Genomic DNA, 16,278 nt, shown 5'->3' on the forward strand with positions numbered 1-16,278 from the left:
GTTGCCTAAATCTGAACTCCAAATCTCCAGCAAAATAAAGGAAAAATCACCAAAGCTAGAATAAATGGGTTTCAAAGCCATAAACCAATTAAATCAAAAAAGTAATAAGTAGAAATGCTTAATCTTACCTCTAGAGTGGTTTCCCAAGCTCCAATCCGCTTTAATCGAGCCCAAAAATCAAGTTCAGGCTTATTGTTTTTGGTGGGTCAAGAAGGGGAAGGGTTTTGCTTTTGTTTTAAAACAAGCAAAATATGCCCTAAGCACTTTTTATTTTGTAAATACCTAGGGATGTATCGATACATTTATGAATGTAACGATACATTTGCATGATTTCCCCTCAAATCTATCGATACATGAGGGAGCAATGTATCGATGGATTTGAAACAGAATGCTCTCTACCTAAAATCTATCGATACTTTTCCCACAGAATGTCTTATGCTTTGAATCTATCGATACATTTGGACAATGTATCAATAAATGTTCATCCCAATTCAAATATATTGAAACATTCTTGAATGTATCAATAGAAAATTATTAGATTGCCTTGTATTGTTCTTCTTGCCAAGAATGTATAGATACATTTTCCCTCGTATGGACATTTTCAACACTCTAACTTCTAAAAAATATGAATTTTAACACCTTAAATCATTCCTTGTTTAAATCATACCTCAAACGATTATTATAACTCAAAATTCTCATATATTTATCTTCAAACACATGATCAAATTCAGTCTAAACCTCAAACTTTAAGATTCATCAATCATTTTTCATAAAAATTGCCTAGGTGTTATAATATAGGCTTCCTATCACATAGTCCACATCAAAATCGAGGGTGTTACATTATTCCTTCTTTATAAAATATAGTCCTCGAATTTAAATCACATACCATAAACTAAAGCATAATTTGAACCTAAAAGAGATGGGTATATTTTGCTTGAATTTCCTCTAAAGGAGTAGTCACAATTAAGGGTTTTTTCCATATTACAACAAAATCTATCCAACATCGACACAAAAATGTGGTGACACAAAGGAATTTGTCTATCCAAGATCAAACAAAACTAATGTTTTTGTACCACAAATAGAAAGTGTGCTTGTAACCATTGCATTGGAAGTTTGAGCATCTTGTAGTGTTAAAGCAACACCCTCGCTTAAGCTCCACCTTCATTACCCGGTTGTGCTAGTATACCCCGAGATGATAAGGCTACACCCTTACCTTTATCACTTTTGACATTTCTTGCAGATGGTGTTGTTCTAGGTGGGGTAGTGGCAATTGGCTGAACATATCCATGGTTAGCTCTTGTCGACTGCCTTTGCCTCGGACAATCTCTCATTAAATGTTTAAATTAGCCACATTCAAAGCATAACCCAACTATTCTGTAGCATGGTCCAACATGTGCTTTCCCACATTAATTACATAAAACACCCTTTACTTAGGGCCTAAATTAGATGCTCCACTAGATTGATCTTGTCTAGAAAGTGGGCTAAACGAATCACTGTTCCTTGGTGGGCTACATGTAGGAGTGGTTCTCTCACGGCTTTAATGGCATACACATATTAGACTCTTAAATGCATTAGAATATCTTTGACCTTGTTGGCCTTGTGTTCGAGCTCTTCGACCCCTATTCTTTGCATTCTGGATTTCATTCTCCTAGTTTCAATCAATTTAGCCGCATCCACCATTACCATGTATGAGGCAAATCTCTAAGTGGCAAAGGCTCTAAAAAGTGGTTTAATCAGTCCCCTAACTAATCTTTAGATCTTCTTCTCCTCAGCCAGGACCAATTCAAGAGCATATCTAGATAGTTGAGTGAATTGGACTACTCTGTTACCATCATGTCTGGGGTTTGAACCAATGTCTCAAACTCCTATGCCTTTATGCCTCTCATGCTTTTAAGCAAAAAGTGATCTTAAAAAGCTTGGACAAATTCCTCCCATGTCATTTAGGGCTGAACCAGATGGTCTACTCCTCTTGAGGGATACAAACTATATTTGGGCCACATCTTTTAGTCTAAATCCCACTAATTCAACGACTAATAAGTGGAGCATCCTAAAACAAAACATATACATTCCATGTTTTCCAAAAGTCTCTACGGATCTTCCTTCACATCCAATCTAGTAAAAGACAGGGGCTTTAGCTTCATAAAATCTACCATGGTAACCTCAATAGCCCTTCTCTAATGTTCACATTGAGGCACGTAGTCCGAATCTCCCGAACTAGAGTCACCCATTTTTTAGAATGTGCCTCACCTTGATTACAAAACTCAACAAATTTATGAGCCAAACTTTGCAGCCCTATTACCACATCCTTAAGGGTAACACCTCTTCTCATAAGGTAGTCATCCCCAGTTTCCACATTTTCATCACCTCGTATACATATAATTGGGTTCCACATTTTGAGCACACTGAGCAACTTTGTTTTTACCACGACTCATTGATGAGGACACTCGTGGTTGTTCCATAAGCTCATCTAAGGCGTATTGCTCTCCAATAGCCCTTGAGGTAGCTCTCGTCTTAGACGGCATCCTGTACCAAGACAAAGCAATACCATGCTCAAAATTCTAAAATTCATGGTTCAAAAATGAGGTTAGCTTACTAAGAACTTGGGAGTTTGTACAACCTTTTATTCATGATTTGTGTTGCAGTCATAAATCATGAACAAGACTCTACACTAATCATAACACTCCATTAGAAGACATAGATTTACTTAAAACATTTTAGAACCTAAGCTTTGATGCAAACTTTATCATGACCTAAACGGGGGAGCCGTGACTGGTGCACGAGTCTAGCAAGTAAAGCCCACAAGACCTGAACAAGATTTAGAAATCTAAACCAAATCATACTACACACAATTAGCCAATGGTTTCCACATCAAATATATTCATAATATAATTTAAATCCAAATACATATAAGTTGCCCCTTAGCAATTAGTCCATACAAAATTTTTTGAACATTTACACAAGTCATACATTGGCTAACATAATGGGTTCGTATCGCACAACCCTTAGACAAATTTAAATGGCAACATTGTGCCTACACATATCCCAAGTACATATGGATAGGAAACTAAAATTTGAAGGTGGAAGCTAATACATCACAAACTTAGTGGAGTGGACCCATTGGATAGGAGACCTACCATATGCCAAAATTGTCTATCCAAAAGACAACACTAGCCACACACTATCCAGTGGTCTATTTATTTGTACATGGTACAACAAATGGGTGAGCCATCTAAAACTCAGTGAATGGGTGCAGATAAATCAAACACAATAATACCGATAAATAAATATATATATTTATCGGTATTATTGTGTTTGATTTATCTGCACTTATATATATAACATTATCAACGTAAACAAAGTATTCTAACAAATGTCTCCAAAATTTTAAGGCATATCAGTTATCCTTGATAATCATTCAACAAATCTCACAAATCACACATGTACCACTATGCCTCCACAGATAATGCATAAAAAATTAGGCTTACCTTTGAAGCCAATGCAAAGTTAATCTCCATTGGCACACCATAATTACCAAAGCATCATATCAAATTCAACGCACCTCTACCTATTCAAGGCTATATCATATCACTCATAGTTCAAATCGTAATCATACAGTGGTTTTCCTTGGACATAATCAAATCACGTGCGGTGGCCAACTGACGAAGTCAAATCATTCTCATGGGTAAGCTACTAATGGAGCATCAAATCACACACATGTCAAAAAAATGAGTGGAGGTCAGATCACACTCGGAGTTGAAACATCTAGTAGAGAACAAATCACACTTAGTGTTAAAGCAACTGGTGGAGAATCAAAGTCATCATATGAAGTTACTTGATGGATGGCATCAAAGCACTACAAGCAGGAATCACAAGCGGGACTAATACCACCTTCCTTGTTTATCACCATCCGTGTAGGCGCGGAACATAGTCACAGGGAATAAGACTCCACTCAACCTCAAATCAAATTGATGTATGAAATTCTCATCGACGGATAAAGTACAAATCCACAATATAAGGCCATCATGCCTTTGATATCACATATATATGCCATTCATATCAAAGATCACACTTAATGAGCATCGGATACTAATTAGCTCAATATCGTTCTGTGTCCTTAATCCTTCAAGGTATCAAATACTCATAATCTTTCAAGGGATTAATTGTCTTGAGTAAACTACTCCTAGACATTCATCACATTCAATATACCTTTAGTCTAGGCTCTAACATATGCCACAATGTGGCTTGCACTAAGGCACACATACACATCGCATATAACACACGCACACACAAAGAGTTTACTAGCCTAGGCATATTCCTCTAAGCATACATACATCATTCAAGTACCATGGCAATGCATTAATGATGCTTTTATTCACATAATTAAACCTACTCACAATGACAGTCGAAGGCACTCCCACATCCAAGCTTAACTTTCCAACCTCCAACCATTTTGTAGCTCACCAATGCGTCAATAGCTTTTATTTTCCCCTTGAACAAATCAAAACCAAAATTATTTCTTAGCTTTCAAAAATTTTCAGCTTTTCAACTAGGTTTTATTCCAACTACTCATAGTTATAAAACCTAGGTTTCAAATCTTAAGTTCAAAAGCTTAAATCCTTACCTTAAATGCTAGGTTGCTTAAATCTAAACTCCAAATCTCTAGCAAAATGAAGGAAAAAATACCAAAGCTGGAACAAATAGGTTTTAATGTCATAAATTGATTAAATAAAAAAATTAATTGGTAGAAATGCTTAATTTTAACTCTAAAGTGATTTTCCAAGCTCCAATCTGCTTTAATTGAGCCCAAAAATCAGGTTAGGGTTTATGGTTTTTAATGGGTAAAGAGAGGGAAGGGTTTTTCTTTTGTTTTAAAACGAGTGGAATATGTCCTAGGTCCTTTTTATTTTTGTAAATACCCAAAGATGTATTGATACATTAGTGAATGTATCGATACATTTGCACGATTTCTCCTCAAATCTATCGATACATGAGGCAATGTATCGATAGATTTCAAACAGAATGCTCTCTACTTGAAATCTATTGATAGATTTAGGAATCTATCGATGCTTTTCCCACAGAATGTTCGCTGCTTCGAATCTATCGATACATTTGGACAATGTATTGATAGATGTTCATCCTAATTCAAATCTATCGATATATTATTAAATGTATCAATAGAAAATTCTCAAATTGCCTCATACTGTTTTGTTTGCCAAGAACGTATCGATACATTAGTGAATGTATCGATATATTAGTGAATGTATCGATAGTGAATGTATCGATACATTAGTGAATGTATCGATACATTTTCCTCCTGTATGGACATTTTCAAAACTTCAACTTCTAAAAAAATTCAAATTTTAACACCCCAAATCATTCATTGTTTAAATCATAACTTAAACAATTATTATAACTCAAAATTCTCATAAATTTACCCTCAAACACATGATCAAATGTCTAAACCTCAAAATTTAAGATTCATCAATCATTTTTCAAAAAATTGCTTAAGTGTTATAATATAAGCTTAATATCACATAATCCACATCAAAATCAGGATTGCTACATCGTAACTTTTTCAATTAGGTTTAGAAGTACTATCTTCATCTAATTTATCACGCTACTTGTAATTTAATTAAGTGCAAATTGCAAAATGTATGGATGTTGCCAGTGACAAAGTTAGAATTTTAGGTTTGAAGAGGAAAAAACAAAAAAATGTAATTTTTGAAGGACGAAATTATAAAATTTATTAAAAAATAAGGGTAAAATTATAAATATTAAAAAAACAAAAGAAATATTATAAATTTTTAGAACTTTGGAGAGGTGGGGGCCCCTTATAGCCCCCCCTTCCCTCCCTTTGGACGTTGCTATAATAGTTTTTCAATGTAAAAGGACATTAATTATCATCATACTTTAAAATTATACGCATAATTTTATTCATAAATAAGAAAAATAAATCGAATTATATTTTTGGATGATTGAATTATTAAATTAAATACGAATTGAGTGAAAATTGATCTTCTAACAATTACAAAATTACAAGATTGGTGCTGTTAATGTATATGCATTTATGTCACTTAAAAATAGAAAATTTTTGAAAAATATATAAAGTAAGTAGGTACGTGCAACACACGTGAGATTCCATGTCCAATCTCTTTTGTGATTGAAAATAGATAAGAAGAAGCATAAAAATGGTTTTGCCTTTTATGGTGGGTCGTTGACTTGGTTTTAGGGGCAGCAGGTAATTTGAGTTGTTGTTGGTAGGAGGTAGCCCAGATGGAGATGTCAATGTGAAGGGCTTGGAGCACGCGCATTAGGATGAGTAAAAACTGAGCTGGTCAATGCGATGTGCTGAATTGATAACGGAAAGAACAAAAGCCGCAAGCAGCAAATATTAAGAGATAGGCTTTCTATTATTACTAGGGGTAAGTATTGCTTGTTATAATAAGGCAGGATATGTAAGCAAGTATACAAATCAAGGGTCAAATTTCCCCATCCAATAATAATATATGATGATATCATATCGTCATCCCTCCTCCAAAGCTTCAGCTCCAAAGTCCGAACCCTAACAATTTAAATGCTTGCTACTAGCAATTAATTGTTAATTACTAGTACTTTTAAAAAACATTTAATTAAGATTCTGTTTTAATTGTTCCGTTGCCCATCCAATGCATATCAGAACTCAGATCTAAGTCTAGGCTTTCTTGTGCTGCCGTTTCCTAGTATTTGTTATTTGTTAGGTGGTGTAAGTTAGTCCCACGTTGGAGGCTACTGATAGGCTTATGTTTTTCTGGTAAAACACGAAAAACAAAAAAAAAAAATTAAAGAAAGGGAAATGGAAGGGAATTCTGGAGGAGGGGGAGGAGGAGGCAGCGGCGGGGCAGACAGAGGAGGTGGAGGTGGAGGAGGAGGAGGGGGAGGAGAAAGAGGAGGAAACGACGTGGAGCTGGTTTGCAAGACACTTCAGGTAGAACACAAGCTGTTCTACTTCGATCTCAAGGAGAACCCACGCGGGCGTTATCTAAAAATCTCCGAAAAGACATCCGCTACCAGGTCCACCATCATCGTCCCTTCCTCTGGCATCTCCTGGTTCCTCGATCTTTTCAATTACTACGTCAACTCCGACGACCACGACCTCTTCAGCAAGGAATTGCAGCTCGACACTAAAGTCTTTTACTTTGACATTGGCGAGAACCGCAGGGGTCGTTTTTTGAAGGTACACTCTCATTACTACATTCACTCAACCACCTCTTATTATGTTTAATTGCCCTTAGCTCTAATCAAATTCCGAAACGCGATTTTAATAGAGTAAACTATGAGGACAGAACTTACAGAAACCAAATAACTGGATGAAAGACAAATTTCAGGTCATGAAGAAATCTTGTTTCATGTCGGTGATACTGCCAGGCAATCATTCTAAATTTTCCTTGATTCAATTTCCTTGTCCCACAACTGCCGTCTATTGTTGTTTTCTCTTTTGATGTTAAGATTGTCCCATGGCGTTATAGATAGGGCCTCATTTTTGCTCCAATGTTCTCTTTCCTATATATGAGGTTGACTTTTAGTAGAATCGTTTTGGGGCTTGGATCTCTTCTTGAATTGGAGAATGGCATTCTTAGTTATGATGATATTAGACCTAAGCCTTAGCTTGATAGCACTTTGAATGCTAGACCCCTTTTGTGTTGTTCTTGAACTAGCTATTGTAAATGTTGAACCATTGCGATTATATCATGAGCCCCATCCTTATTAGAATCAAGAGTGGTGAATGATAAATGTTGTCTTTCATCAACCGTGGCCATTGCCGCTATGGTTTCTTCTTTGGTGATTGAAGGTCACCCATCATCAAGTTGCAGAGTAATTGTGACCATGCTTTCTTAAAAAATTTCAATTTGCTGTTCTTCTCGGCTAGATAAGCAAATAGATGAATATGAACTTGCTGGACTTACCCATGCTGGAGAAGTACAAAATCATAGAAGGAAATTTCACTTGATTAGAATGACTTCCCGCGAGCAGGTTGTGAAGGAAATATGCACCTAGCTTTTAAATGTACATCTCTAACACGTTGAGAGCAGACTCTGGAAACTTTTTTCATGTTTGAACTGGACTCATGAGTACACATTTTCATTGATAAGTTTTAAAGTGGAAACCTTTTACCTGAGATGAGTCTATTTAGCACTCCTTGAAACAATGAAATTGCTGAGTCCTTTTTGCATGAGAGCTATATTGTTTCTTGTTAATGAAGCTTTTTTTCCATACCTTCAATTCAAAGGTTTGTTGTAACTCCAAATTTATCTTTATGAGAATGATATCAGCTCTTCCAATTCAATATTTGTTGTCTTTGAAGCCTGAAATGTTGTGTTTGATTCTGTCAGCCTTCTGGCATGAATTGATGATTTTATTCCCAAGCAACCATAATGTTGCCTTGAATCTCCAAAAAACTTGTTTCCAGCACCATGATTTTGGTTTGTATTCACTTCATAGTACGTGTGGCTGCTTGAACCTTTGATCAGCTTCTTTTCCATACCTTCAAGTGAAACGTTTGTTGCAACTCAGGATTGTTCTTTCATAAGAATGATATTAGCTTCTCGAATTAAATATTTCTTGTCTACAAAGCCCGACCTTTTGTGCATGATTATCTGAGCCTTTGTTGCTAGCATTGATGATTTTATTCAGAACACTACAATACTGTGTTGAAGCTCCAGATATCTAGTTCCTAACTCCCTGATTTTTGTATGTAGTTTCATTGCAGTACTGTGGCTGCATGCTAATAAACAAGAATAAAAAAAAAAAAAAAGAAGCTGTGGCTGCTTGAACCTTGCATCTGTAATCATCTTGTACTTTGTTGATTCTTGCTTAAAAATTGAGATTTTCGCTTCCAACTTTTATTTCTTATAAACTCTGCTATCTTTACCTTCAATTAGAGGTTGCAATTGGATTGGTTGGGTTAGGTTTGGATTTAGGCATTTCTAGTTTTTACTTCTTAGTCCGTTTGAGGTTTTAGGTTGATAAAGTTCAGGTTGTTGCCTTTGAGTCTATTCTTTCTGGGTTAAATTGGGTTTGAATAGGTCTTTGGTTTGGGCTCAACTTGTTCCTGTTACTTAGCCTGTAGATAGTAACTGTGTTCATATCTGGGCTAGGTTGTTTTGAGACATATCAGGTTTGGTGTTATTGATCTCTGTAGTAAATTTGGATTGCTCAAGTAGAGTTTTGGGCAAATTGAGTGCGTCATTGGAGTCAAGTTAGCTTTTGCCTTCTTGACTTTAAGAATTTTAGTAAGGGACATCTCAATAACAACTTGGAGCGCAATAAGGGTGAAAAAACATTGATTCTCCCCATTTCATCTTACTATCTGCAAGATTCTTCAAAAGCAGAAATGTCTTCACATATGTCTAATTTCATACCAAAGGATAACAATAAATCTCTGCCCATCTCTTTGAATTGACCTTCATCTTCATCTAACTTGTCATGATGTCAACTTCTCATAGTCATCATTAAACTATTGGTTGAGAATTTTCTCAAGCCTCTTTTTTCCCGTTATTTTTTAAAAATATTATTTTCCCACATTATGTGTTGTTGTTTGATGATTGCCCTTTTCTTGAGAGGCATTCTTTCTTAAGCCCCTGCTTCATAAGCAAATTTCTAGAAAAGCCAACCACAAATCTCAGTTTTTTTAAGCCAAAAACAGGTTGCTGTTACATGTATTTACTGATAAAGGAGACAGGTCAGAGGCTGAACCTATTACCAATAAAACACAGACTTGGACAGACCCATGCTTCCTTGACTTCCAAACTTGACATATTAATAGATGAACAGGTGGATTCAGATGCCATCAAACAACCCCTGATGCAAGTTCCTTTCCTTTATCCTAAGATTTCAAAACTGGTTAAAAAAAAAAAAAACTAAAATGAATGCAAAGAAATTCGAAGGAAGAACCTACTGATCTTGCAAGGAATGCAAGAAAGAGTTCAAGTGTCAAACAAAATAGAGATGGGCAGCCATGGAAGGGGTATTCTTTGAATCGAAGGGATAACTGCTGTTTCTTCTTCTTCATAGTAACAGAGGACAAAGGATGCTTCTCTGTTTTTGGGTTTCTCTCTCCTAGTGCTGGGTGACTTCTTTCATTTAAAGGCCCTGAATTCCTTCAGAAAGAAACATCAGTCTGATGAACAATCAGGCTAATTTAGTTGAAAGAAATGTTGATGCAAGGGTAGGAGGAAAAGGTATTTTGATTGGAAGGGAGGGATCAATTGCGAAAAGAGATTGAAAAGGGTTAATGGTGTAGAGAAGGAAAGAAAGTGCAGTGGAGGAAGTTAGGACTTGCTATGGGAGAGGTAGGGTGGAAAAGGTTGTAGAAGCCTCAATCTTGGCAGTGACTTCTCTATTCTTATGTTTAGGTTGCTCTAACAGGAGTTTTGTTTCTTTCTTCTATGGTTATGGCCACCGAAGGAATTGGTAAAAGTTCATTGTTTCTAGATAAAAATAAACTCATCTCTCAAATCTTGCATATGATATAATTCCTGGTTGAGTTTACTGAGGAAATACCCTTCTCATTTGCTTAGTCCTAATTCTCATATGAAAGCCTTTTATCCATATTTTAAGGTTCAAACTAGATGAATGAGTATTCAAGACAACTGTTCTTTTGTGCATAATATTCTTTCTTTTTGGTGTTTAATAGTTGCATAAATTGTTCGTGACAAAGATGCAATAGAAGAAGCTACAACAATTTTGCAACAAGGTAACATTGCAAAATGACAAAAAAATAAAATAAAATAAGAAAGATAGCAAAGTCTTACAATTGATTTACTTATCATATTAATCAACAGAAGTACATTTAAATCTCATCTTTTTTGTTAACTTTTTCTTTTTGCCTAAATTATTGATTTTTTAATTAGATTGTTCTAGATTATTTATCCATGGTGTTAGTCTTGCCTCACCTAAAGTTAAATTCCAAGCTCTGCTGTAAATAATTGCTGAAGTTAATCTGCTTGATTGACATCCTACTTTTCATGCAAACCAAAAGCATGATAAGCCCAGTTCATGATAGTGTGTTATGAAACACAAAGAAGAATATTTGGTGCATTGGTTTCTATCTACAAATACCCCTAATATTCTACCATAAACTTACTCTTCAAGTAAAATTGCTTCTAAAATATTTCTAAACAATGTAGCATCCTACTAATACCTTAATTACAATTTAGAAGTAAAAGAAACGATAACTCGGATTTAAATATAGAAAAAATGAAACATACAAAGTTTTGCTATTAAAACCTATTCAATTGTTTTGCACACACAAATAAAAAAAAACTTATTCAATGGTTTCTTTTTGGTTAGTAAGTAAAATTTTATCCCCAACAAAGTGAAAAAAATACCTCTTACAGCACTAAAACAAGAAACTGAGCTTATGTATGTGCAGTAAGTACTGTATTCTAACAAGAATATAAAATTCAAAAGTTGATACAACAGTTTTTAATGGTTTTGATGAAAGCAGCTTCATCAAAAATTTCTTCTTGAAAGTTGTCATTCCTCTACATCCACAAATGCCAGGCAGCAAAAGTTTAACACTGTATCATATTTGTAAGGATAGAGTTTTAAATAGCAGTTTAAAATAAATTATTAATCTTACCAAGAGGCATTCCTTTTTATTTTTGTAGCAATAAAGAAGCTTCCCAAATTGCTCCAGTGGCATCACATTCAAAAAAAAAAAAAAAAGTTTCTCAGTCTCTGAGTTCTTATGATATGCATTCAGAGGTTTTTGACCGAAGTTTGTCCTTTACAAATGCTTTCAGTTTGCAATGGTTTTGATTGAGTAATCTAAGGTGGCGTATGTAGATCCTTCTTTTCATAGAAACTAGTCTTTTGAGTTGTCAGGTTGAATTTGTGATCTCTTCAGCTGGATAAATCAATACTTCCAACTTTCTTCCAAAGAATGCTCCTCAAGATTGCACATTTCAATCTTCTCAATCCTCCACAAATTTCTTCTTTTCTGATGAACTTTTCCTTTTTGCTTCCATGGCTTTAGAAATAACTTTTTGAATGATAGGTAAGCAATCAATTTTGGGGACTGTTGAATATGTTTTACAATCAATGTTTTCTCTTTGTGTCTATTGGATTTTGTCATAATTGTTCTTCCTTTTGCTCTTCCTCAGCTTGAAAAGCAACTTTTGCTATGATGTGTACGTGACTGGTTGAGGGCAAATAATACTTTGCTTATTTTTTTCTGCCAATCTCAACTTGAACTTAAAGCAGGTTTTCTGTTCTCCTAGCTTGAATATAAATTACGTTTTGATCCTTACATAAGTTTAAAAATAAGCATTATTCATCTTCTCTAGTATGAACAATATTTTTTCATAGTGACATAAGAAATATTCCATAGCCAACAATCTTTTGAATCTGGTTTAAGAATGAATTTTCTCTTACCTTGTCGAGCCTTGTACTATAATAATTATTCTACTAAGTCTTCAAAATTGTAGAATGCAATTAATTTTAAGAATCTTCTACTGGATAAGAAATTTGTGATCAACGTAGCAGTTGGTTAATGCCCTTGTACTCATTTTGATACTAACTGTTGCTGAATGAAAGGAAAGAGGCTGTTACATGACTTAACAACTTGTGAAAACACAAAGGTTAAGCATCGTATTTTTATAAATTCTGAAAATGATGAACAATGGTTCCACCCCACCCCCCCCCCCCCCCCCCCCCCCCGGGGCCCTTTCAATTTTCTTATTTCTATGCCTAAAACTATATTCTAAAAACTCCTAAAATTAGCACCCATTTGATACCCCAATTTGGCAAATAATGCCATGGAAACAATTCAAAAATTTAGATTCTATATGATAAAAATTTTAATAAAATGAATCCAATGACTATGATCATATAGCAAAAAATGTTTTACATCTAGATTTGTAGGTGTCTTGAAAAAGTTAAGAGACATCATGTTTCCCAATTGCATGGCAAGATTATCCACTTTTAATAGCACTGCAACATGTCCCTGATTCCTTACCTTGCAAGGTGTATTTTCCACCTTTTATGGGAAACTTTCTGGAGTCTTGAGATTCTACGATGCTCATCTGTCGGAACTTCCCATGAGAGGCTTAGAAAAAGGTTGAGTATAGCTTTAATGGCCTTCGCTAAAAAGAACTATATCTTTAGTACTTATCTTTGAATTGCCTCTGCAAGGGAAAGAAATTTAAAAATAAAATAAAATGGATGAAGAAAATGTCAAGTATGTACTTACAGTTTGTGAGTAGAAATTTCTGGTAATCTTATTAACTTTTTATCTGGTCAACGAGTGGGGAAATGCCAATCGTAGGAAAATGGAGTTCATTATGATTGTGTTTAACTGAATGTGCAGGTTGAGTCTTGGTAAAGTTCATCCAAGTTGAGATTAGCAGTTTAGATTGTTTATTAGACGGGGTTATTGTGCTAGATTGTTATTGAATATCACTTTGCTGTAAATAGTTTCTGATTGGTAAATCTTCTGGATTCTTATATAAATGGAAAGAAATACAGAAATCAATTTTATATGTATCTTTCTAAATGCTTCACAACAGAAAAAATGAGGACAGCCTTAGTCTTGCTTTGCACAGGCTGTTTCTGCTATGTTACTAAGAGTTGGGCGATAAGTGTCCGATATGGTTGTCTGTCTGATAGGGGAACGTTCAATTTTTTCTAAGTTTTTTCTTGTATTTAGAGGGTCCACCTCCATATCCATGTCTATCATATGTGTCAGACACATGTAATTCAAGGAATGAAGAGTTGCAGTAACATAGTTTTCTAAATTTGAACATTCAAAAGTCCTGGCACACACACACACACACACAAAACCAAAAAAAAATAAAAATTCCTGCTAAGTAACAAAAGATAGAAGAAATTTGAACTGAAGAGCAATGAAATCATTCTCATAAATTCCTTTTGGAATTTTGTAAGATCTGGCAGTTATTGTATTTTCTTTAGAATAATGCTAGAACATAGACATGTATTTACACACATGAATACACATGCATACTTGTGAGCGCTCACAAGAGTGCATGTTTGTGACCATTGTAGTGCCTCTAATTTCTTTTTTTGGTTATAGTGTTTTGTTTTTTTTTATAATATATATCTTGACTTTGATTCTTTGCATTAACTCTGAATATTTGGAAGATAGTAAAAATCAGAAGTTAGCTCATCACCATTTTCAAAAAATGTTTCTCTAATAAAATTGTCTTGTGAAGGTATCTGAAGCATCTGTCAGCAGAAACCGCAGTACCATTATTGTGCCTGCAGGAAGTACCAGGGATGAAGGGTGGGCAGCATTCAGGAACATATTGGCAGAGATCAATGAGGCATCACGGCTTTTCATATTGCCTAATCAGGTATCTTTGTGCTACATCCATATGCTCCTTCCTTTCCAGTTTCTCTGCCTTTATTTTTTCATATTGTCTCATTTAATTTGTCGATCTGGTTGTTGTTGTGTCTATATGGGTTTTCTGAAACAGCAAACTTCTGAACCTTCAGAACGTCTTGTTGGGCTTTCAGATGATGTAGGGGCTGGCTTCATATCTGGACACAGTAGCCAGCCTGCCTCGACTTCTGAATTGAATGTAGACAGATCAGTTGATTTGCCAGCACAAGATGAAATTGGTAACATGGGGGTTTCAAAGGTGATCAGAGCTGATCAGAAGAGATTTTTCTTTGATCTTGGGAGCAATAACAGAGGACATTTCCTGAGGATATCTGAAGTATTCTCTCTCTCTCTCTCTCCTGTTCATCTTTCTTTCTTTTTCTTTCATTTTTTTAATAAATTGAATTAAAAGGTCCAGGCATGGATTAAGTTGATAATGGGATGGTTCAACAATTGCAGGTTGCAGGTTCTGATCGGTCTTCCATTATTCTCCCACTGTCAGGGCTGAAGCAGTTCCATGAAATAGTGGGGCATTTTGTGGAGATTACGAAGGATCGCATTGAAGGAATGACCGGTGCAAATGTTCGAACAGTGGATCCACCTCAAAGGTGAATGCCAGTGGAACACAGTGAATTTGGTGAAATAAAAAATTATGATTCTGTCAAGTTTGGTTCAAAGCCTCTAATAGCTGTTTGATCAGAGATGCAATTGTGCTCTTAGTTGCGCTCTGCTATTTTCTTCTCTTCTGCTCTCCATTCAAGCCTGAAAATAATCCGATTTTTATCTGTTTGATTAACAGAGAAATATCGGAGCTACTTGTGAAGCTTAGTTTGATAGGAATAACGGACAACAATTGGGTACTTGTAATTGTCAGTTTGATAGCGTGGCACCCTCATTACCTTTTCAATAATGCTTATTCAGATGTGTGTTTTATTCAGTCTCAGCCTTGGAAGCAAACACTGATGGAATGTTAATTTTTAATTTTAAACAAATATAGCTTGGAAGGGTTGCACTGTGATTTTTTGGCAGTTTTAATGTGTTCTACTTGCAGAACTGAAGGTGAGGTTCAAACTTACTCAGGAAACATTATTTCATAGACATCCCAAACTAGAGGTACTTTTTGGATTCGGCGCATTACGTCTTTATCTTAATGTGTTTTCTCTGCAGCCTTCTGCAACCCACGGTGCCGGGACTGATAGTTGGGTCGGTTTTCAAAAGCTAAGACTTGGAGGCAAATGCAAATGGTTGAAGCCCAAGGGGTGATTAAATTCGTTTCTCTTTGAGAATGGGCTTAAGCCCCATAACATAAAATAGTCGTTGTCACGTGTCTCTTACTGCTGGCTGTTCTCGGAATCTAAGCCTGGAGAGCATGATTGTCATTTCCAAGAAGACATAACCGATCAACTGCCCTACACAATGCGATGCACATTTGGGAGCTAGATCCCATGCCTTACAAACAAACTTTAACTTTTTTGTTACGTATGGTATTTTATAATATAATATAATTACAGATAATATGATTGTAAGTAATGTAATTGTAAGCAATGTGATTACGGGAAAGATAATATTACAGTATTTGATTTATAAGTATTTTTTTTATAACAAAATATCAATATTTAGAATTATCTTTATTTATTAAAATACAAATTTAATATACTTGTATTTTTTTATTATTAATTTTTATATAATATCATTTTTTAAATATATTTTTAATGTCATGTTTTATTTTGTTTCTTAGTATAATCTTATATATTTTATTTTCATTTCTTAATATAATTTTCTATATTATATATTTTATTTTAATTTTTTTCTTTTAAAAGATAATATAAATTTTATTAATAGTCACCATGACTACCAAGAATAATAAAAAGACATCTCTTGAAATCTATTTATTATAA

At 34.9% G+C, this 16,278-nt stretch overlaps 1 protein-coding gene across 1 annotated transcript; it reads left to right on the forward strand.

Annotated features, from left to right (window-relative positions):
* The first annotated feature begins 6,462 nt into the window (after nucleotides 1-6,462).
* LOC18589563 (purin-rich alpha 1) lies at nucleotides 6,463-15,317 on the forward strand. Its single transcript, XM_018128142.2, has 4 exons — nucleotides 6,463-7,213; nucleotides 14,211-14,351; nucleotides 14,475-14,717; nucleotides 14,840-15,317. The coding sequence occupies exons 1-4, from the start codon at nucleotides 6,833-6,835 to the stop codon at nucleotides 14,990-14,992; spliced, it is 918 nt and encodes a 305-aa protein (XP_017983631.1). The 5' UTR covers nucleotides 6,463-6,832; the 3' UTR covers nucleotides 14,993-15,317.
* Nucleotides 15,318-16,278: the final 961 nt, after the last annotated feature.

This window comes from Theobroma cacao, chromosome 9 (genome assembly GCF_053813885.1).
Source record: "Theobroma cacao isolate CCN51 chromosome 9, ASM5381388v1, whole genome shotgun sequence".
Lineage (NCBI taxonomy): Eukaryota > Viridiplantae > Streptophyta > Magnoliopsida > Malvales > Malvaceae > Theobroma > Theobroma cacao.

Coding starts and splice junctions, on each gene's coding strand:
- LOC18589563 (XM_018128142.2), top strand. CDS start 6,833: ATGGAAGGGAATTCTGGAGGAGGGGGAGGAGGAGGCAGCGGCGGGGCA. Junction 14,352..14,474: donor TTTTCATATTGCCTAATCAG/GTATCTTTGTGC, acceptor TTTCTGAAACAG/CAAACTTCTGAACCTTCAGA. Junction 14,718..14,839: donor ATTTCCTGAGGATATCTGAA/GTATTCTCTCTC, acceptor CAACAATTGCAG/GTTGCAGGTTCTGATCGGTC.